Below are 21,802 nucleotides of genomic sequence, written 5' to 3' on the forward strand. Positions count from 1 at the left end.
TCTAACCTTGATATATACAGAGGTCTTCAGTGACCAAGTGAAACGTTTCACAATATTCGATATACAAGGACTTTTATTGCAGTACAAATCCTGCTGAGTAAGGGAATAGGCAAACGGAATGTCCCAACCTCAATCCATTATGTACTGTCCTATTCTGGATGGATTGAGGAAGTGAATTCAGCTCTTAAGCCCAATCCATGTTTTTTGACCAAATCTCAGTACACAGTCAGCAGACACTGGCACTGTGATACTGAATTTTCTGAGGGCCCGGATGTCAAACGAGACATCTCTCGGATTGTAAATAATCTTTGAGAGAGGACATTGCACACAAGCCACCTCACTTCTCTTAAAAGGCAATGGCTTATTTTCCTTGAAAATAAGTAGTTCTACTTATCTAATTTAGGAAGCAAGGTACTTTAAGTTGCAGAATTATTGCAGGCAGACACATAAAGGTATTTATTGTAAGACATACATCAGTTTGTAGTTGCACTGCCGGTGTTAGGGCCTTTACTGTTGGCCAATCCTTGGCCAAATAAATTTAAGAGGTCTTTATGTAAAGACTCCATTGAATCTTTGAGTTATACTGCACATAAGAGTGAATAGGTTATCTCCTGATGTATTTATTCAGTGCATTTTTGCAGCCTAATTTTCCACAGCATGTCGATTGTATCACACTGCCTAATAAATGGTTAATATGTAACATATCTACACAAATGCCTGTAACGCTTATGACCTTCAATCGCTAGCAAAATAATTTGACTAACACATAGGAGATGCAGCGACCAGTCAGTGCAGTATGAGGTTTGAAATGACCGCAAACAGTGATCTGTAATTAACTAAACCACAATGAGACTAGGAGTTGAGGGGGGATTGGAATAATCTGAAGACCAGGACATCACAGTGTTTACACGGGTTGAATAGCAGGTTGCAGGACCCAGTTATCCCTTTCAGCCCATGTGCATGCAAAACACTCACCCACTCCATTCTATTGGCCAAGGGCATGTCCAAGCATTTCCCCTATTGAGCTTCCAGTCATAGGGAAACCACAACCGCAGACACACTCAGTGCTGAAGCCCTAAGGGGCAAGAAATTGGCACACATCTTCTGTGTAAAAACCAGTAAGTAACATCTTCGAGGATGTGTGCCTTGATTGAGAAAGCTCCTTTTTCAGTCGGACATTGTGCTAGGCTGTTGCTTGGTATCACTTATGCTAAAAAAAAGTATGGCTGCCTCTGTTAAACTTTGCTTTCCCACTGCTTCTGCTTGTTTATCGATTCTGGTGTTCGTTCCATTTGTGAAGAACTAGACGTGGACTTTCTTGTAGGCAATCATTCCAAATGTATTGTCCTTACCATGGTAGAAGATAGATGGATAGATGTTCATTGTAAGCAAATGCAGCTAAATATCAATTGTGACTTAAACACCAGACAGTAGAAACCATATATTTGGAATTTGTAACTCCCAGAAAAAGTCCTTCTCATCCACGGGTTGCTGCTTGCCACAGTGATTGTGCTAACTGTAAGTAGATGCAGGTGGATGCCTATTGTAAGTCGCTCCAGAAGGAAGAAACAATAGTAACTCTAGGCAGATTTTGAAAACACTTCTTGCATTTCTTCCTCTCTTGGGGGCTTTCCATGAGCCTCATCACAGAAGGAGAGGTGATTGCTGGATGACAGTGTGACGTGATGGGCAAAGAAGAATGTTTGGAATCGCGGAATGCTTGGGAAGAATGCATACTGCAGGGGGTCATGGTCTCAGATTAATCCATTCGCTTTTTTGTTTTCCTACAGCATGCATTCCACAGCAGTGATGCATTGTTTAAACTTTAAAGGCATCTGCTCTGTATTTATCTGTTAAAATGTTTAGTCTCAAGAGTTCAAACTAAGTTATACTTCTCGATGCCGAGCATGGTTGAGTTCTGCCTGCTCACAAACATAGATGTAATCTTTGTTTTATTTTGGCTGTTGTATATGCGTAACAGGCCACATCTCATGAATGGAAATATTGTATTTTTACAAGCTCGACACGGTGTCCCTCTTTGAAGCGTGATTTATATATGCTCATTGGTTTTTATGTTGGCTATGATCGGAGAGGGAAAATAATGACATATCGCGGAGATGTATCACACCTGGCTCACGCAAGGTGCGCCAGGCATTGCGTCCTTGCCTAAACTGAGGAGGGATTCACTGTGATCTGGCAGTGATTTCGGCCTGGAGAGTAGTGTCTCCATCTTGGGAGTATGGTTTAGGCCACAAAACCGCTGGTGTAGAGCGTGTGTGAAGTGTGCCCCTTGAAGGTTTCAGCCTGTAGGGCAGGGCCTTTGATATGATTGTGAGTCACTGCACAGGTAAACCAAGCCCTGGTTTGCACGACCACACACCAGATATCGCAGGAAGATTGTTATGTAGATTCCTTTGAAGATTTCTTATCTGTTGACGTGGTGCATAATGTTTCAAATTAAGGTGTCTTCCTCATGGAAAATACACAGGAACAAAATTGAGTGTGCCTTTGTTCATGTTCACGGTGATTCGTCACATCAGTGGCAACCTGTTGAAATCTCATAGAATGTTTAGCAAATTCAGACACAGACACAATAAATCGTTTGTAACATAAAAACAATCAGGGAAGCTTCTCATCATTCTTATACGTCACAAAGACCTTGGGCCTGTATTAAATGTGCGAGTGATGCAATAAAACAGGAGTTTCCCGCGTGTGTGTGCAGGGTGCTTCAGCCAGACCCGGCCTCACTGAGCACCGGCATATCTTAAATGGACACATAAGGCCTCAAAGCGGCAGGTTACTTCACAGTGTCATTGTCACGGTCATTGTTGGGCCAGTACTAGGCGTACGAGCGATGTCACAAAGCAGAATGTGAAGTGTGAGTGCAGTGTGCTACAGCAAATCAATAGGTCTGCAGAGCAGTGGGCCTGTCTTAGTGATCTCACAAAATAGCTGTTGTACACGGTGCTTCTGCAAGAGTATCAGAAGCTCTGTTTTTTTTACAGCTGGGACAAAAAGTGCCCTTAATTGCAGAGAGTACTTTTGTTGTGGGAGTGTTGTGCACCTATGTGAGACCATACCAATAAACTATAGAAGTATAGGGGTTAGCACCAAAACCAAAAGGCAGCACGACTAGAGACATTGGTGCTCAGTGGAATCCTTTTTCATTCTGGCTTGGCAGCACAGTTGTCTGATGGACATAGTGTTACCAATTCTTAAAAAAAATTGTAGATTGGGTTTGACCACAAATTCTAATTTCTGCTGAGTTAGATCCACCTGTATGACACATTCTCCGCTGTCGTAGGTGTATGGTTAGAGGTGGGAGTATAGGCCTTCCCACGTTAGTTAAAAGAAGTAAACATTTGGAAATGTGATTGACCGCATGCATTCACAAAGTTTTTTTACACTTCAGTTGCACACGTACATTTACTTCTAAAAAGTTGGATTCATTACGGCAGTGGAATTTAAAACTTCTCCCCTTTCTCCTGTCACAGTCACCTTCCCTGTGGTTGTAGAAGTAGTAATTTCTCCACCTGGCACATACTTGCAGGTAGACACTAAAGGTAAATGTGGGGATGCCAAGTGCATAAGAAGAGGCAAATTGTCGGATGCAAACAACTACTCATAGATTTAAAAGTTTTAAATGCTTCTCTTTGAATAGGCCCCAGTAACTGAATGTTTAATTTTTGACTGAAAGCTGAAACAGATGAGGAAGCCATATATGTAATGAAACACGAAGTTAATTTTATTTAAGCATATTCTTTTCAGTAAGCATTTACTATCTAGTGGGACCACGGCATTGTTGAGATTGAAAGGGAAGAACTACATCCATACAATTATTTTCTTAATGTGTGCCGTGTGACCGGATTGAACTCCGGGTCAGTGGGTGTACAGATGGTGGCGGATTTAGCACTCTGGATGCGGAACCCCTCTGTGGCAATGGAAGAATCTCACAATATTTGTCTTCGTGTCCCAGGCTCCTCACAAGGTGTATGTACCCCAGTACACACACAGTCTGTTCATGCTCCCGCTGCTTCTCACACCGTCTTGTCTATGTGTCCTGATGCAAGTCCAAAACACTTTTCAGGTGTCCCTAGTCCCTCACATTGTCTGACACTGAGCCCAGCTTCATCACGCTGTCTGATGAATCCCAATCTTCTTACATTGTCTGGCTCTAGGCCCCAATTTTATATGGTCCGCTCTTGCGCCACAGACTCCTCACCCTCTTCCTGCGCTCCATTCGGCCTATCTTCATATGTCACGCTGCTCACACTATCTTTCCATGTGAGCTACGCTTCTCGCCTTGTTTGCATTTATGCCCCGAGTTCTTCACATTATCCGCATATTAACAGCTGATAATGCTGACTACATACCAGAGCTCCTCACTCTGTCATTCTGTGTGCCTCCTCACACACCTTGCATCGAGGTGATGGTGGAATGCTTGAATTGATCTAAGCCACTGGCAATCACTTGGGTTGCATTCCAGTCCATCATTTTTCACCCACCATGCCACTCTTGACAAAGGCCCGCCTAATTCAAGCATTCTATGCATCGCCTTGTTGTTACAGATGGTGTGCTCCCTCACACCCTGCCAATGTACCTCCCATTAGAAGCTCATGAAGTCTGCTTCAAGCTCCGTGCACTCCATTCCTATATGGCCATAGCTCCTCATGCTGTCTGGCCATTTACCCAAAACTCCTCACATTGTATCAGAGTGCTTAGAGACTGCCCAGATGGCTGTCAGGGAACTTTGCTGGTACTTTGGTGAGGAAAAATGTAATGAAAGCCTGGCATTCTCCAGACACTAAACTCCCATTAAGGCACCTGAGATTGCAGGATTAGTTTGTTGGTCCTCCAGAGAGCTGTTGGAAGCCTTAGCGGATCTTTGCAGCACATCACTACTCCCCTCTCAGAGTGCTGCTGCCTCTATGGGTAACTTTGAGAATGAGTTGCCAACACACATTTATTAAGGCTGATTGCTGTGCGTCTTACCTGGTCCTCTCACTTCAGTTAATGTTACTATGTCATCGTTTTTTCTGTTGTTTTTATTGGAAGAGTGCAAGCTTACTTGATTCGGTTAAACTATCAACAATCTTATTATCTTCATGTATTCATAAATGTTGTGCACGCGGGTGCCATACGAAGGCTTAGATTAGATTAGAATTGGGAGGTAAGAAGTTACATAGTTCAGCATATTGCAATGGGTTGCATCGCACTGTGGGGCGTGTTGATGGTTATATGAACTTTTCTTCGATGCTATGCTTTGTTTTCTTAGAGCTATGTGAGGGTCTCTTGGGCACTGTGTGAGGTGTGTGGGCTGAGTTAAGGTCACTTGTGAGCTATGAACACTGTCAGATTCTGGTGTGGGCTCTGTGAGGCATTTTTGGCAGCTGCATGCAGGCCTTTTGCAATACATGTGAATCTGTGGGAGATCTATGCAAGGGTATGTTTCGGGTCTTGTCAAAGTCTGTTGGGGATGTTGGGAGAATGTGTTGTGCTGCTCTGTGATGATCTATTGGGATTTTGTGACAGTCTGTTGCGGGTCTACCTCGGGACTCTGAGCGTGTTGGCTATTGTGTCCGAGTTTGAGAGCAGTGATACGGTATTTTGGGGCGCCTATGAAAAAGAATGTGATGGCACATATGGAAGTGTTTGGGGCTGTTCACGAATCCGTACTGGGCATGAGCAGCATCTGCCTGGGTGATTTTTGGAATAATACCTCAAAATGGTGGTACGGCTGAGGCAGTCGGTCCCGTTTAGTTGAGCCTTGCACAAGACCGTCGCCATGGAGCAGTATCCCTGAAGTGCCAGTAAGATTAAGGCAGTCATGTGCATTTAACATGCGAGTGACCCTGCACCGGAACTGCTGGCGTTTCACAGGCAGCGTGAGGCTTTCAGGAAGTCTCCACATCCCCCTGTAGAGACAGGCACGTCCGAGCCTCACCTGCGTAATGTTAATGCTTTCGTTTGCTTTCTAGTTTCTCCTTTCCCTCACCCCCACCCCCACTACCTGGCTCACTGCCATATTATCAGACTCCCTCGCCCACCCGCCGCGCATCTCTCACGCTCTACGAGTTTGATAGTAAATATAAGACACCGGCATTGTCGTGCTATTGCTTTGTATTTAGAAGGCTAAATTGGTCTAGGAATTTGGAATTCTGTGGACGTGGTGATGTCTTTCACTGGCCAACCTAATCAGACAAAGATGTAGCAGTGCGCGCGCTGTCAGGGTCTCTCAGATGTATTCACAGGAGGTTCGCGTGAATGAATCAGAGGTAGGCTTTTTATAGGCAGCCAGCCAGGGCTGGGTGGGGGAAGGGATGGGGGATTGTAAGGACAGTCTGAAACGAAGGGAACCGCGTGCCATATTCAGAGGAACATGCGTGGCAGACAACTACGGGGCCCTGCGACACCGCATCCTGATTTACCTAGTAGGCGCCTGCAGTAAAATGTCCAGTAGAAGGCCGTGCAGTGGTTCTTGTAGCCAGGGTTTAAGTGGGATGAAAAAAGTGCGGGACTCTAAAAGGGGCGTGGCCTATGTAATCAAGAACGTGGTTTAAACGCGCAAACTGAATTTCTATGATGCCAACAGTGTTCCACCCGAACTGATATTTTGGTTCCTCTCTGAGGTTTCTGTTATTGCACCCAGCTCAGCGGAATAACACAACAATTGACATGTACCTAAAACCAGGCAGGACTATTGGATTTGTCAAAGGCTGTTAACTATGTAAGATAATGAGTACCAACAATGATTTTGTTGTAAATAATTAATATTGTTTTTCAGTTGTGAAATTGAGTGTGTGACTTAAACATTGCTGATGTCGGTGGAATGGGTAGTGCCTTCAGAGTGTCTGAATTATTCCTGTGTTCACTCTGTTAGACATGTACACCCTTTTTCTTTCCACAGCTCGTTCATCTGCGTATCTTACATCTCATCTCTTTCCTCTATAGCACTCGTCTTGCTCTCTCCTGAATGCACTTCCTCGCATCTCTTTCACTTCACCATGCCTCAGACACAACCCACCCACTCACCTGTAAACACAACATTTTCAATTACTTTTGCCTTATCAATATTTTGACAACTGTGTACATCCTTCACAGAGTCACAGTTACAACAAGTGTACATGACCATTGCTCCCTGCGATCTGTCCATGTATCTTGAACACCTTTCTAACCCACTGGCAGACATTGCAAGGAACTCACACTACCTTCACACATAGATGTGACTCAGTTCAAAGTATGCACTATGGAAGAATAATGTGCTAAAAAAACAGAAGCACACCACCCTGGAAATAGCAAATAAACATAGGGAATTCAAGAATAAATACAACATGTGAAATATAAACCGGAACTAATTAGCTGACATGGATTTCCTTGCTTATTTATTTATTTTTTAAATTCATTGTTCAGGAATAAAGTGTTTTTGCCTGTAAAGTTAAGGGTGCGAGTGTAGGTCACAATAGGGACCCATTTAAGTGTCCATTTTTAATTACTACCTGGTCTGAGACCCAGATGGACCCAGCTGGCTTAAAGCCCTGTTTGTATCCATTCGCTTTAATAGCATTCTGCCACCATTGTGAAGGTCTCCACAATGTTCACATTATTGAAGTTTTGTATAGTGGCTGTTTGCCCATTGCCTGGTCCTGTTAGCACTTGTGGTAAAGTCTCTGTCTACTGTTGTCAGTCCCCCGAGGAGCAGATCCGAGGGGAGGAGCAGTTATTATTTTCCCGAACCTCAGTCAGTGACCTGCGTTACAGTGCGAGTGTTGTCCCTGTATCTGTAACGTGGCGCTCGTTCTAATCAGGAACGCTCACCTCAGAAATGCCCTATTCGCTGATGTCAGTCGTTACTGGGCACGGTGCTAGTTTCCTAGTCACCAAAGCACTCCGAATGAGACTGTGTGCTTTGTCGTTCCGAAGTTTTTCCCTCTTCTACCTGTCATTGTTACTTCTACAGATCCCATCAGGACACCATGCTCTTTTGCGCCGGCACCCTTACTCCCTAGCTGTATGTCTGTCATGAATGTCGCTCAGTCTCCCTTCTCCTTCTCTCCATCACTCTCCCTCCCCTCTCTCTGTCGGTGTCTCCTTCTTTTCCTACATTCTTACTCTCGGTCACTTTCGCTCTCTCTTCGCCTCTGTCTCACGTGCTTTCGCTGTCTTTAGTAACAGTGAGATCTGTTGTTACATGGATGCAGATCTACAAAAACTTGGCAACAAACAATGTATACAACACCAAATTATTCATGTTTCCTTGAAAATAGATAACTAACATTATTTATATAATGCACTCCAAAAAATCAGTTATTTGGAATGTAAATAAGAGGTGCTATGAATTGAAGATCCAACCGTGATTTGTCAGTCTTCAGTGGGTATCATGCGGGGGGCCAGACATCCGCCGTCCCCCATAGATCTGGCCTCCAGGAGAAGGTGTACTGGCAGAGCGCTGCAAGGTGCAGTTTATTTTACGCAGTTTGCTGCTGGGCAATGGATACGACCCTGGTGGTGTCCCACAAGTCATCCTTTTATATGGTCTTGCGGTTGGGTTTTTGTAGACAAGGGAGTCTGCTTTTTCCGGGTATTGATAATATTTTTGTGATTGAAGAGATGTATATAAAGATGGAATAGCACACTAACCTTTATGATCACGTCGCCGATTTTGTTACAATTTAACTTTTCTCTCTAAAACAGCTTCTAATTTGGACAGCACTCATAATTAAAACATTATATGATCATCACACTCCAGTTTGGTATCACTGTTATATCTATCTTTATGTGGTGTATATTGCTGTTCAGATAATTCCCCTTCTAACCTTGAATGTGAGCAACACTGTGCAGATGGAAATTGAGGAAATACATACTTTGTTTCTACAGTCAGTCAACAGGTGGGCTGTCATTTTATGAGAAAGGAGTTGGTTACAAAAAAACAAAAATCAAGGTGATAAAATGTTATTTCTGCCTGAGCTGAACCTTCCTTTGTGGTGAAAAACTGAAATAACTACTTACTCTCAGATAGTCAACCTGCGTCCCTTTACATACTGTCATCAATGAACTGGCCACGCCTATTGACACTCCGGACTGTGCTAGCTCGTGAATAGTGTAGATCAGCCAAAAGGGAAAGTTTTATAATGAACGAATGATTGAAGAGTTGACTGTATTACCATGCAGTAAGAGTACATCTAACTCAGTGTTCTTTAAAAGATGCACCTTGGTCTCTCTCCTGAACTGGAGCAGGGGTGAAGCCATATTGTTGGATTCAGGGATGTTGTTTTACATACTGGGTGTGTAGATGGGCAAGGGTTTTTCACTTTTCTTCTTCTTTACACTTTTTTTTGTGTCAAGCCTGATAGTGTCCTGGCTGCAGGCGAGCCAAGAGACACCTGAGATGGTGAGCTTGTCAGCCAGCTAGGTAACAGTGCTGCTCATGATAGGTTTGTAAATGATGCTGCTGGTTTTGATGATGGTGCAGGGCAGCGAGAGGTACCATTGGGCTCCAGCAAGAAGGGGACCGGGTGATGTGTTCATCACTGTACTGCCAGATCAGGTGACCATACACCTCATTCTTAGTTGCTCATTGTGGCAGAACTAACTGTTGGGGTGGTGGCTGTATATTTTGTAGAAAATAATTGGCTGAGTTGACTATTTTCAAAGCAAACCAAGACACAATGATTTTTTTAATTAAAAAAAAAAGCTGTCTTGGTTCTAAATGCAGTGCAGTACATCCGGGTTTTCTATAAATGCTGCTTTCAAATTTCTCTGTCCCTCTTACCACAGGGATTAGCTTTTCATTAAAAAAAAGCAGGAACCGCATCCTTGTTAAAATGCTCTTCCAAGGCTGTTTTGTCTGTATCATTTTTTTAGTATCCTTAATGTGGTAGAGAATGTTTTTAGTCTTGCCTGACGAACTGCAGCATCATTTCCCTAATTTTATCCGGGTTGTCAGTAAGCTCTCATCAGCTGAGTCTCGAGGATGCGACCATTCCAAGTTCCAGCCTTCTGCGGCACCATCTCTACTCCTGCCATTACATTTGCCAGTTCTGGCAAATCATCTCCCTTGCTGCCTACCAGCAAGAGGCCAGGCTGCAGAATTGCAATTTATAAATAATTTGATGTCGTACTCGCACAGCAGACCATTAATCCCCTGCATGGCCCCGTGTATACTATTCTCATAAATTAATTTTTTGGTGTACAGCAACTGGCTGCTAAAATTAGATCAGAAGTCGGCATTATCTGCTGTGCTTATTGCTTCCATTTTAAGCCTTGCCAAGGTGTTTGCAAGTGAGAAACTGACGCAGTACAAAGTGGTACCATGGCAACTGTTGCAGATCATAGCAAGAAATGCATTGAGCGGGTCATAAAGATTTAGAGAACCATAACGCAAAGGGAAATGTACAGAAAGAAGGGAGGCGAAATGAAACTGTGAAAATTACTCCAAAAGAAAATGGATTAACATTTTTGAGGCACTTGGAGGTTGTTTGCTGCAAACCAGGCTCCCTGTCATTAAGTCTTGCGTCATGTCACATATTGGCAGAAATGACACCTGTCTCCTGTTGATATTTCATGGTTTTGATATAAAGGTTGCAGGAGAAGGGAGAAATCTTCCTTCCTCTGTTCGGTCCCCTTCTTGTTTATGCTGGAATGAGGTGTCTGTCCATGGCTGCTGTCACACTGTTGAAAATCCTGCGTAGAAGGGGTTGCATTTGCCACGTCTTTGAGACCTTGTTGGCGTAGAATGCACACGAACTTCAGCTACTAAGAGATGAAGTTCTGAGATCTTACCCTCATCAGTTTCTCAAAACTAAAACTAGGTGCTTCGAACTGTGATTTGTTTAGTAGATTTACTGTATAGCTATTACCATCCTTAAATGTACTTTACTCATGCACAGATTGCTGGCATAGTGAGCTTTCATCTGCTTTGGAAAACAACTCTAGATCAGACTTTAATAATCTCACAAAGTAATATCAGTAAAGGCGACTCGGTTAGTATAAGATGGGACTAAGCATGGCAATGGAGTGTTGTGCAGATTTGATGGGTGGAAACAGTCTTAATTCAACATATAAACGTGAAGACCGTCGATGTGGTCAATAGTAACATCTGTTTTCACAGTGTGTAGTTAATTATCATTGTGGCTTATGTAGTGTTGCATTTTGCCATGTATTCTTTTGTAATGCAATTTCACTATATTTTATTCTATGTTATGCAATGTGTCCTCATGGGTGGCTTCCGAGCGTACGTAGATACTCTTAGTTTTGGTGGGCAGAGCTTGAATCTGGGTAGTTTTCTTTAGAAATGTGCATCATTACGCAGTCCTGTTGGTCGCTGTTCAGAGTGAGTGACAGGGTCCTTAGACAGGGCTGACTTCTTACACAGATCGATACCTGCCACTACCAACGCCCTTCCGCAGACTCAACGAAGCAATATCCGCCAACATCGGTGCGAGGTGAGACCACATTCACAATGCTGTGATGCGCTTTCCATAACCGCATTTGTAAAACATTGAACATATGAAACTGTTTGTTTTAAAGACTTTCAAACAATGGCATTTGGAGCGAGAAGTAAACTGTTAACAGGGTGAAGAAAAACAATAACAGCTGGTGAAAAACTCCTGAATCCATGCGATTACACCAGATTATTCAGTGAGAGTTTAAGGGACGATTACTCTCATTAAAAGTAAATGTGCCCAGCTTCTACCTGTGCTTTATTGATTAAAAAGCAGCATGTAATTATATAGCCCGAGGGGGGACAGAGAACGCCTTACTCCACGAGCCCTGTTCTCCTACAAGTGCTGATTGAATTAAGTGGGCAAGGCCTTGGTCGTTCACATAGGAGAAAAACAGCTGCGTTTTTAACATTTATTTATACCTCTATGCTTTTATGCAGTGTCAAACATGCTGCCTTATCACGTCTTCTCGTTTTGCACAGATAAATGCTTTGTGTCATTGAGCTCACCTTTCACATGTAGAGGGAATCCCAGGTAGGGCTCTTGCAGCGCACAGCCCAGGCCGGGGTGATGATTCCTGACAGAGGATGCTTCTCGCGTGCCGGTTATTGAAGTAGCGGTGTACAGCGTACCTTTTCATAGGGAAGGTAGACAGCATGCTGCGTGTTGAGCGTCCTTGAGCATTCCTGCAGTAGATCCAGGTTGTGAGGTGTCTCCTATTGGGCGCTTCCTGGTCGCTGCCTTCTGTAATGGTAGCTCCGATCATCAGCTCAGGATGCAATAGTATTTGTTCTAGAGACACAATTCATTAGAAATCTTCCCCACCCACACACATGTTGTTCTCTCAATAACCCATATGAGGGCTAAAGCTCTCCCCGAATGTCTCGCTCAGCACCATGAACGACGTATACCTGGAAGAGGTGTGTGCACTGTATCTTTGACGGTGGTGTAGTGTTGTTGTGTTTAGCTAGCCATGAAAGTGACACATGCTGGTGCTCTTTTACACCCTCCTTAACTATTCAACATCCTTTATGTGCAAGACTGAGCTAATGCATCGCACTTCTAGACGGACCAATTTCATATTTTTCAGTAAACAATGCCTGTACAGTGTGTTTTTCTGCTCTTGTTCAGTGCCCGTCCGATCTACTGTGTGTTTACTACTTGTGGCTACATATGTGCTACAAAATAATGTACTCATTGTAAAGCACACAGCGCCACTGACCCGATTATTGGCGCTTAATCTGTAGGTGCCTTTTATGTATCCCCACACTATTCTGTTTTCTTGGAAAGAGGGATGAAAGGCTGATGAAACACCGACCAGATCAAAGCCTTTGAATTGCATGCAGGTCTCTGCAGTCGGACTCAACCCTCTGATCTATTTACCCCGGTACATTAAAAACAACACGGGTCCAGTGACTTAAGCGTGCACCTAGTTCAACCTGAGGTGAATGATATTCATGATAAATGACTTGAATCGAGGCAGGTGAGGCTTCAGGGACAACCGATCCCCTTGCTGCAATGTGCTGAGGGCGCTGTTTTCTTGCCAAGAACTGAAAATGCTTCGGGGATTCGGATGCACGCAGTATATTGCCTGTCTAAATACTTCATTATTAATGCAATGAAGTCCACACTCTTGACAGCTGGCAAAAAGAAGTGAAAAATCCATTATGTGGGTGTGTTTTAAAACCAGCACAGCCCTCTTTTTGTTGATGAACTGCAATTAAGAACATGCATTGCTCTTTAGTCGTTTTCATAAATATGGCCTTTTTCATTGAGGTCGCCATTTTGCAGAGTGTGCTTTCGAGAAAGGGTAAAGCTGCTTAAGGGCCTCATGTTGGCTTTACAAATCCTTTTCATCGTGGCTGATTGCTCTAGTGCCCCTATTTTCTACCTACTGCAATCACATTTTAAGCAGGCCTCATATTGGCATCAAAGAGCTGGATTGAAAAGAAAGGGGTGAAGTGTCATTGAGTGGGTGGCTTGATGTGTCGCTGTGAGTGGTTGAGTATAGGTGTGCATCAGTGTGTGGTGTAGGGGTAGTATAGGGGATGTGTGCAGGAGGGATCTGTAGCTTGTTTCAGTAGACACCTTGCACCCAGGCGCAGAGAGAGCGGCACACACACTCACATCCTATTTCACATCAAGTCACAAGATTCAGACAAAGAGAGTGCATGTAAACACACCATAAAATGTAAGTGCAAAATGTAGCCCCAGCGAAGTAGAATTTGTGAAGGTAGCTCTGTAAATACTAATCAGCCCCACCCACCGGAAGTCATTGTTTGCCAGGCAATGGCCTGTAACAGAGCAGATCTCCTTATATAACATTGCCAATTGGATATGAATTGCCTATAAGAGCTTCTAGAGTATTTGTGGGGGTAAAGGTTGTGCATCTGGAGGTGACTGGGAGATGGGTGGGCCTCTTTCTTCATCCGGACAACATCAAGCACCTGTATCCTAGCGCAGATTGCCTGGCACTGGCTTCTAGCATCATCTTGGTATTATGGTGTAAGTGCAGCAGGGGCACCGGAGGGGACCGCAGTGAAAGCTCACTCTGGGAATATTCACGAGACATACAGGGTTATCAATAGGATGGATCCTGTTTGAGATTGGCATCTCTGTGCAAGTTTGAGCCATGTAAATCTGAGAAGCAGCAAAGGAACGAAGCAGAAAAAGGTTTGTCACAGGCTAAGGGACATATCAAAGATGAAGGACAATCAAGATAAAACCGGAGGTGACGTCACTAGATGATGGAAAAGCAAGACATTGTTGGTATCCACGACCTACTACTGTGCACTTTCTGTTTGCTCTCTCTCGATAAACAAATGCATTTACTCTAATGTGTATCTCTTGTTGCGCATGGCACCTAATTCCAAAGTGCTTGCTGAAGGTGGTCACTCCTGCAAGGGGAACTAACCTCTCCTTTGTCTTCACTGGTGTGATTAAATAAACAGACAAACCTTTTTGTCTCTATAACAAAACCTTGTCATGAATACAGATGGTTAGCCGTCAGTTGAAAAGGAAGCCTCACTGCCAGCAGTCAGTGTGGCACCTTCGAAGACGCACTAAGGCCATGCTTGCGGTACCCTTTTAGAAGTAATTGGTTAAAAAAAAAAACTAGACTGGAAGTGTTCTCTGGGCAGCCTGCAATGTGTGGATGGGAGCTAATATTCACACCATATCTGTTGTGAGCCTCCAGTGAAGAAACTAAGCTTTTGACCTTTGTAAAATATCCCGGCTTGATCCTCTTTTCATTGCACACTTGGACGATCAGAAGATCAGGAAAACACTCCACTCTTGAATGGCAGGGAAAGTTTGCTTCCCTTTTCAATTGTTTTAAAAAGCACATCCTGACTGCCAGTTATTGAGAACATGCCATGAATTCTGGCTGACGAGTCCCTGCTTTCACCAACATGTTTAATTAGGGTTCACAGTGTCAGAATCGTTGTTCATCAGTGTGTGATGTGGTTGTCAATGGCTGGTTGGCTTTATTTTTGTTCACACTCTGTTAACCTGGAAGCAGGACATTTTTCAAAATATTTCTCTGACCCTCCGATCTACGGTTCCTTTATTTATGTTTTTAACATTCTTTCACTAAAGTGCTTAGACTGTCTGATGACTAACCCCATGCCTCACCAGTACACACCCTCAAGATTACAGTTCATACCAGTAAGCGCAGCTTATCCAAAGATCGCAGGTTGAGGACACTACTAATCACAACACAGTATCTTTACAAATGATGTAACCTTGTACATTGTCACTAATTGTACGAAGACCTGGTGAAACCTTTACTATCCAATCTGTTAACCATCGCAGGTTAAACTCTTTCGGTACTGGGCATTTTTTAAGGCGCTATGGAAGAATGAAATCGGTTCAGACAAAGCAGGAATACAGTCTCCCAGGGAGTTCTTACAAAAAGCAGTGTTGGCTTCCTCAAGGAATTAATCTTATTCTCTCAGCACTAAATGTGCCTGCTGGAGCTCTTTGTAATCAGAGGGTCTGCTGCTTAGCAGTGCAGGATACCGGCTGGAAGAATGTTGGCGTTTACACTCTTTGTTTTTACAAACTTGGCCTTGAATTAGTTCCATATTGTTAAGTATTTCTCAACCTGGTTATTTTCCGCTTGGTGCTGTTGAAGGAATGGAGTGACTCAGTGTCTTGGAACAGGGTCTGGAAGAGACGAATCTAGATCGACAACTGTATTCGCGGTGGCCCACACTTACGCACTCACTTTCTCGTACCCTAGTTCACTCCTTTTCCCTATCACCCACTCACTCTTTCTTACTTTTATCCCACACCTTCATTATATCATTAAGTATTCACAAACTCGATCTCTCATACTCATTCACTCACTCTTTCATTGCCTCAAACCTACTGAGCTGTGATCTTTGAATACCAGACACATGAGGAAGAGCACTTTTCGCTCTTATGGAACACCTGAATTATCTGTTTCTTAGATTTAGACATTCTTTAGAATGTTTTAAAAACTTTACCTGTAGCGCCGATTAGCAATACAAAATCAAGGTTTTGTAATTTATTTCTGAATATTTTTGCTTTAATAAATGTCTGTTACGGACTACGTCAGTTCCTTCACCTCTCTCTTTCACCACATCTCATCAAAGATGGAACATGTTCCAATAATTTGATACACATATTTTTAGATGTGGTGTTAGCAGAGACCTTGTTTTTAATAACATATACATATTCTATAAATTCTTGCACTGGTCTGCTCTAGTGCGATTCATATTTTGCTTCATCCCACCACATCACACTGCATGGGACAAACGGTCATCCTGCTGCAGCCATTGGCTTACGTCATTGCTAGAGATGACATTCCAGTCGTTCGCATTGTGCTCATCTACACAAGAAGTAGTCGCATCCACTGCCAGGGACTACTGGTAAAATGTATTTTACATCTCAATATCTAGAGTTTTGGAAAATGCTTGTTTTTACTTGTATGAGATTCTAGCAGTTACCCCAATACTGTTATCAGAGCTCTCGTCCCAAGAGTCTTCATGCAGACAAGTTCACAAACTCAATAAGCACTAACAAAACCAAAAGGACAATACTGTCTAACAAACTAATTAGCTTTGACAATGCTTGATATTTATTAATCAATTAATCCATGAATTTAAACAAGTGCACTAGGGAACATTGCCATAATCTTGTCTTCTCCATTCATGTGTAATACAAAAGGTAGACGTTAACTAGATAGGTGATTCGGAAGAGGCATGCATGGCCTTTGTGGAATACTGAATGCACTCCCACAGTGAGTGTACATTCAAATCCAAACACCTCCCTATTTACATGACTTCAGCATTACTATAACATGCACTTCGACCTAGAGTCATGCATGAAAAGTAGAAATAATGCAAGGGATGAGGTGGCAGACTTTTAGTGCCATCGCCTACCCCTACCCTAGGACAGTTGTAAAGAGTCCCATGGCTGCTTGTGACTGTCCCGCGGTGGAAGTAGGGGAGTAGTTGCAGATTGTGCGTACTCTATCCCCCTTGCAAAGGGAGGTCAGGTTGTAAACGTGCACAGACTTTCAGTGGTGGGGAACCTCGATACAAAAACAAGAGCATGGGCATCCTAGTGTATACATCTGGCACCATTTGCACTGATTTGATTTATATATTTATAGTTTTGGTAAAGCGTGTTCTGTCCTTCTGGGCTGCATCAAGGCGCTTTTCGTGTCTGGGCAGAGAGTGGTGGGCAGGGCTGGGGCTGGCATGGTCCAGGTACAAGGGCTGAGCGCTGAGGCCGCTTGTCCGGCTATGGGAAGACCTTACTCTGCATTGCGTTAGTAAAGAGCAGTCTTAGGAGCTACACACCTTTCTACAGCCTTAATGCCTCCCATTAAAGTGCCTTCCATCTGCCAGCCAAGTCTCAACATGATTTTACCACAATCCCACTTAACCTGTTTTAGCGTCTTTATTGTGGTGAAATTAAGAGCTTTACTGAAGTACAAACAGAGTGAGTCCATCACTCACTTGGCAGAAGCAGAACAACACGCAGATGCAGTCTTTTTTTTCTTTATAATGGGTGGTTTCCATAACAAGCTGCATTTGAGTCAACCAAATAAAAATAGATGTGGAAAACGCGCAGTAACGCTGCTGCTGTAACTTACAGTACAGTAACGTTATTGCTTCAGCCTGGGGTTACATCTGACTTTATGGAAAGATGCTAAATGAACCAACAAGTGTTAATTGGAGAATCGGGTAAAACTTTAGTCTCCTAGCTTCGCAGTCACCAAATAAATCTCTAAATCATATCTCCCATAGAAAGTTTGTACCTGGACCAGTCTCTGAATGAGGGATACACAACGTTTAGGGAGTTTGTGTGTGTTTCTGTACAAGTATACAGGAGGTCACTTGCCATCGCGGTTATGTACAGGCTTGTGTCTCCTACATTCCTGCATGCAAACATAGTACACATGTTACAATACTATGTCCAGCTGTGCACTGTGTGCAACTAGAGCACATTTAGGACCTTAGTATCCTAGTTGCAGACCTTGCCCAAACAACCCCTCTGTACTTCTCATGTTGCGGATAGGTCTGTTTGTACATCAGAATGCACCATACACACGCACCAAGCCCATCATTCATTATGGAATCCATCCTGCACCTGTAATTTCCAAGGAAGTCATTACTTCATTTGGGAGCATGCCCCCTGAGCCCAAAAGACTGTTCCCTCTATGCAATCATTTTTTAAACTTGCGCGGGGCAAACACTAGTAACTGCTTTACATTTTTAATCACTATATTAGGATGAAGGTTCACAAGTGGATCATTTGTAGATCATGTGAAGCGAAAACACTTTTTTTTCCATCGTCGATAAGTGTAAGTCACCTGAAGATAGAAAGTATCTAAATACTTGCATGCTGTTGTCCAGAATTGTTTGTTTTGTAAGCACTGTGATCTCGAGCTCATTGAAAAATTCAACATTTATTATTGATGGGTATTTGATTGTAATGTACTGCTGCACTTCTGTAGTGCTTACTACCCCTATGTGGGGCACTGAAGCACATGTGTTTATGGGCAGTAAGCTACGTCATGTGCGCTGTATTCCTGGTAGTGAGTAGTATTTGTTTTGATCCTATGTGGGAAGTGTTTTAGTGTTGTGTGTGAGGACCACTGAGGTGCGTCTATCATGTTCTCTGGCTCATTGCATTGTAGTGGAGGAACATGCATGAGAGATGGATGCTCAGCTTATGGTTTTCAGTAAGCTGGCAGATTTGAGCAGCTCTGCTGGTCTCTTTTATGGTATTTCTTATGATCACAGTCTACTTTGTTGGTTACTGCACTGTGTTGTCCAGCTTGATGTTTGTTTAATGTTTATGGTCCTGATTAGGTTGTAGAGAGAAATTGTGAGGAGATCTGCTGGGATGGACTTAGGGCCTGATTCTAACTTTGGAGGACGGTGTTAAACCGTCCCAAAAGTGGCGGATATACCACCTACCGTATTACAAGTCCATTATATCCTATGGAACTCGTAATACGGTAGGTGGTATATCCGCCACTTTTGGGACGGTTTAACACCGTCCTCCAAAGTTAGAATCAGGCCCTTAGTTTCTATCATCCCATAACTGAAAGATACAGACTAGCAGTCACAGTATGTAGATAGTTGGGACTTGCAGGAGGAAATTAGACTAAACTCTTCTGATTGGCTAGCACTATGTGCCAGATCTCTTAAGTTACTCCGTGCCTGTTGAGCTGGTGAAGAGTGGTGGATGATGATGGTGCTCACAGCACACAGCGTTCTTAAAAGATGCCCCAGGAGGCTGTTTTTATACAAAACACTTGAAGATATTATCACTGGAAAGAGCTATTGAAGTCTGTTCTGTGAACTAATTTCAACACTCATTTATTCTTCAGCGCATTAATGAATAAATAATCAAATTGTTTTTTGCATTCATTGAACAACAGTTTTTATGTGCATCTTAAAGCATTGTTTAACAAAAGCAAAAACAAAAGTGATTCGCCGTAGGACACACACTGTGACATACTAGAATGGTAAATCTTGATGTTACTTTACATTTTAAGGCCAAATTGCTAAACACGTGAAAAATACACACATCAGTTAGGTAACAAAATAGATGCCAGTTGTGAGTGCTTCACTTATTGAACTATGTTTAGCATTCAGTCACTTGCTTGAACCTACACGGGGCTAACTCAATTTTGCATCTTTCCAAGGTTCATAACTTGAGCTCCATTGCTTTGGGTAATATTAAAGCCGAATATTTACAGTGCTTTGAGAAAAGCAACACTGGTGTATTAAATTCCATATAAGAATAGCAAATGTTATCAGAAGTATCGGAAACCATCACTTTTCTGAGGTATTGAAAACCTATCCCATTGTTCTAACAAGTAAAAAGTAGGTTGGGCACTTTTCTGCAGTGAAACACAAAAATTGTCCCGTAAGCATTTACCTACATTTCACCTACTCATAACACCCCGTGTAGATTAAAACAACTGAGTTCTTGTAGAAATTTGGTTTACGGAGGTCATTTTAGAGGAAAGAGTACAGGGTGCAGAAATGGGATTATTTTTTAGGGTAGTGCCTTGAAGGAAGGTCTCTGCCAGGATACAGCGGCCTGCTGTCTGCTGTACTAATGCTGATCTAAAAAAAATTGCTGTAGGAGCAGACAAGACCGAGTATAACTGTGTGTCCGTAGTCGCCATGTATTAGCACACGTTTGAATTTGGAAATCCCCCATAAGTCCATTGGAAGAGTCATACATGAAAAAGATGTGCTTATTTTTATATCTGCCGCTGCCGACCCTCCGTGCAGTATAATTTGCTCTCAGCAGTGTCTACGATTCTGCAAGTAGCAATTGTATACTTCTGCTGAGAACACATTGATTGACAACAGCATTCTAAGGGCCTTGTTCGCAAAACGGTGGTCAGGTTGTACTGTAATGAAAGCTTATGGTGCAGAAACCTTTACCTCCGCCTGTTTTTAGGAGATTGCCAGGCAGGGAACAACATTTCCCACACTCCTCCCTCCCTCAGAAACAGAGCGATAAACCTATTATGTGGAAGAGGCATATGTGTAGCCGACAAGGATTGTGTTTTTTATTGTTTAATGTCTTATTCATATTCTTTGTGGAAACTAAAAGCTTGAAAACAATCTGCCCTGATTGTGCAGTGGTGTCCAATATGTGTAGCTGTGATTAAGTTCATCAGATTTCTAAAGTGAGTGAGCCTTGGTCCAAAGAATTACCAATGTCTTCTTTCAAAGTTTACAGCTCTGCGTGCTTTGTATTTGTCTACTGCACTTAATTCCTTTAGACTCTACCCTCTTGTGTTGCACAATGGTGTAAATGATCAGATTCTATTTAGCTGGGAGTCCTCTTGTGCAGGTGAAGTTTGATAAACCACACAGGGCGTGCTTGCAGACACACTTTAGTCTACCCACCCCATCCCTACCCTCCTTGGCCAGTTGCTGAGCAGCCACAGTCCAGAGAGTGCAGTTACTTACATGTCACTTGATGCGGGCAGTGTCTCCTGGGACTATCCGCTGGCCTCATTCCCTTTGGGTGTTTTTCAATCAGCCCTGACTTGTAAGCCAACAACACTAACTTTGCTGCATTTTGTAGGTCAGTGCTTGTAATGCAAAAAGATAAACTACAAGTTCAAGAATGCTCAGGGCTGTTGTGCACATCAGAGTGAAAATCACGATCGTGGCATGCAGCAAGTTGAGAGCTAGGGTCACCCATTTGCCTTGAGCATGCCACGCTCCTTTTATTTTACACCATGTACATTAAAGTTTCATTAGTAGCTCAGCAGCTGCCATCCTCACTCTCTCCAGAGACCCCGGGCTGCGACCGTAACAGTGGCTGCACAATCCATTTCCAAAAGTATAGTTCGTGAACAGCTGGCCCTTTAAGGGTAGAATATGTGTGCCTTTTCTTTGTGACAGGCTTCACTTTGTATCAGAACTGTATACTCCTTTCCGGCAGTAAGTTTTACTGGCTGTGTCGGTGTATTCGGCCGCCATCTTTAGTGCAGTAAAGAGCCCGAATACTTACGTTTTTAACATGAAGACAAAAATCCGCCCTTCGCCATCAGCCAGCTGCACGCGCCACCTGGTCCTCGCACCAGTGACAGACTTATTTGAATTTCAGGGCAGCAGCTGCAAGGGAAACAAAAGGGCGTTGTAAATATTGTTTTACAAAGGAGTGTTTACTTTATTCATACACTTCCCAGATCGAGACAGCAGCGGTTCTGATGGCTCTTTGTTGCCAAGGAAAGATATATGAAAAGTCGTAAATAAACATGAGTGTTTAAAATCACACTGACCCCTTCATTTGATCTTATACCAAGTTCAACACCAACATTCCCAACTTAGATTTTAACCGAC

General features: G+C 43.1%; 1 protein-coding gene across 47 annotated transcripts in view; it reads left to right on the forward strand.

Annotated features, from left to right (window-relative positions):
* Window positions 1-21,802, forward strand: part of LOC138245662 (protocadherin gamma-C3-like) — an 830,748-nt gene that overhangs the window by 763,991 nt on the left and 44,955 nt on the right. The window contains exon 1 of one of the 47 annotated variants that reach the window (XM_069199468.1): window positions 6,225-6,275. The exons of the other annotated variants lie outside the window; for them this stretch is intronic. Within the exon in view, the coding sequence (XP_069055569.1) occupies window positions 6,240-6,275 (36 nt within the window). The 5' untranslated portion in view covers window positions 6,225-6,239. Of the gene's footprint in view, window positions 1-6,224; window positions 6,276-21,802 lie in introns of those variants that run through there. 47 annotated transcript variants of the gene reach the window in all.

Source organism: Pleurodeles waltl, chromosome 7, assembly GCF_031143425.1.
Source record: "Pleurodeles waltl isolate 20211129_DDA chromosome 7, aPleWal1.hap1.20221129, whole genome shotgun sequence".
NCBI classification, from domain to species: Eukaryota; Metazoa; Chordata; class Amphibia; order Caudata; family Salamandridae; genus Pleurodeles; species Pleurodeles waltl.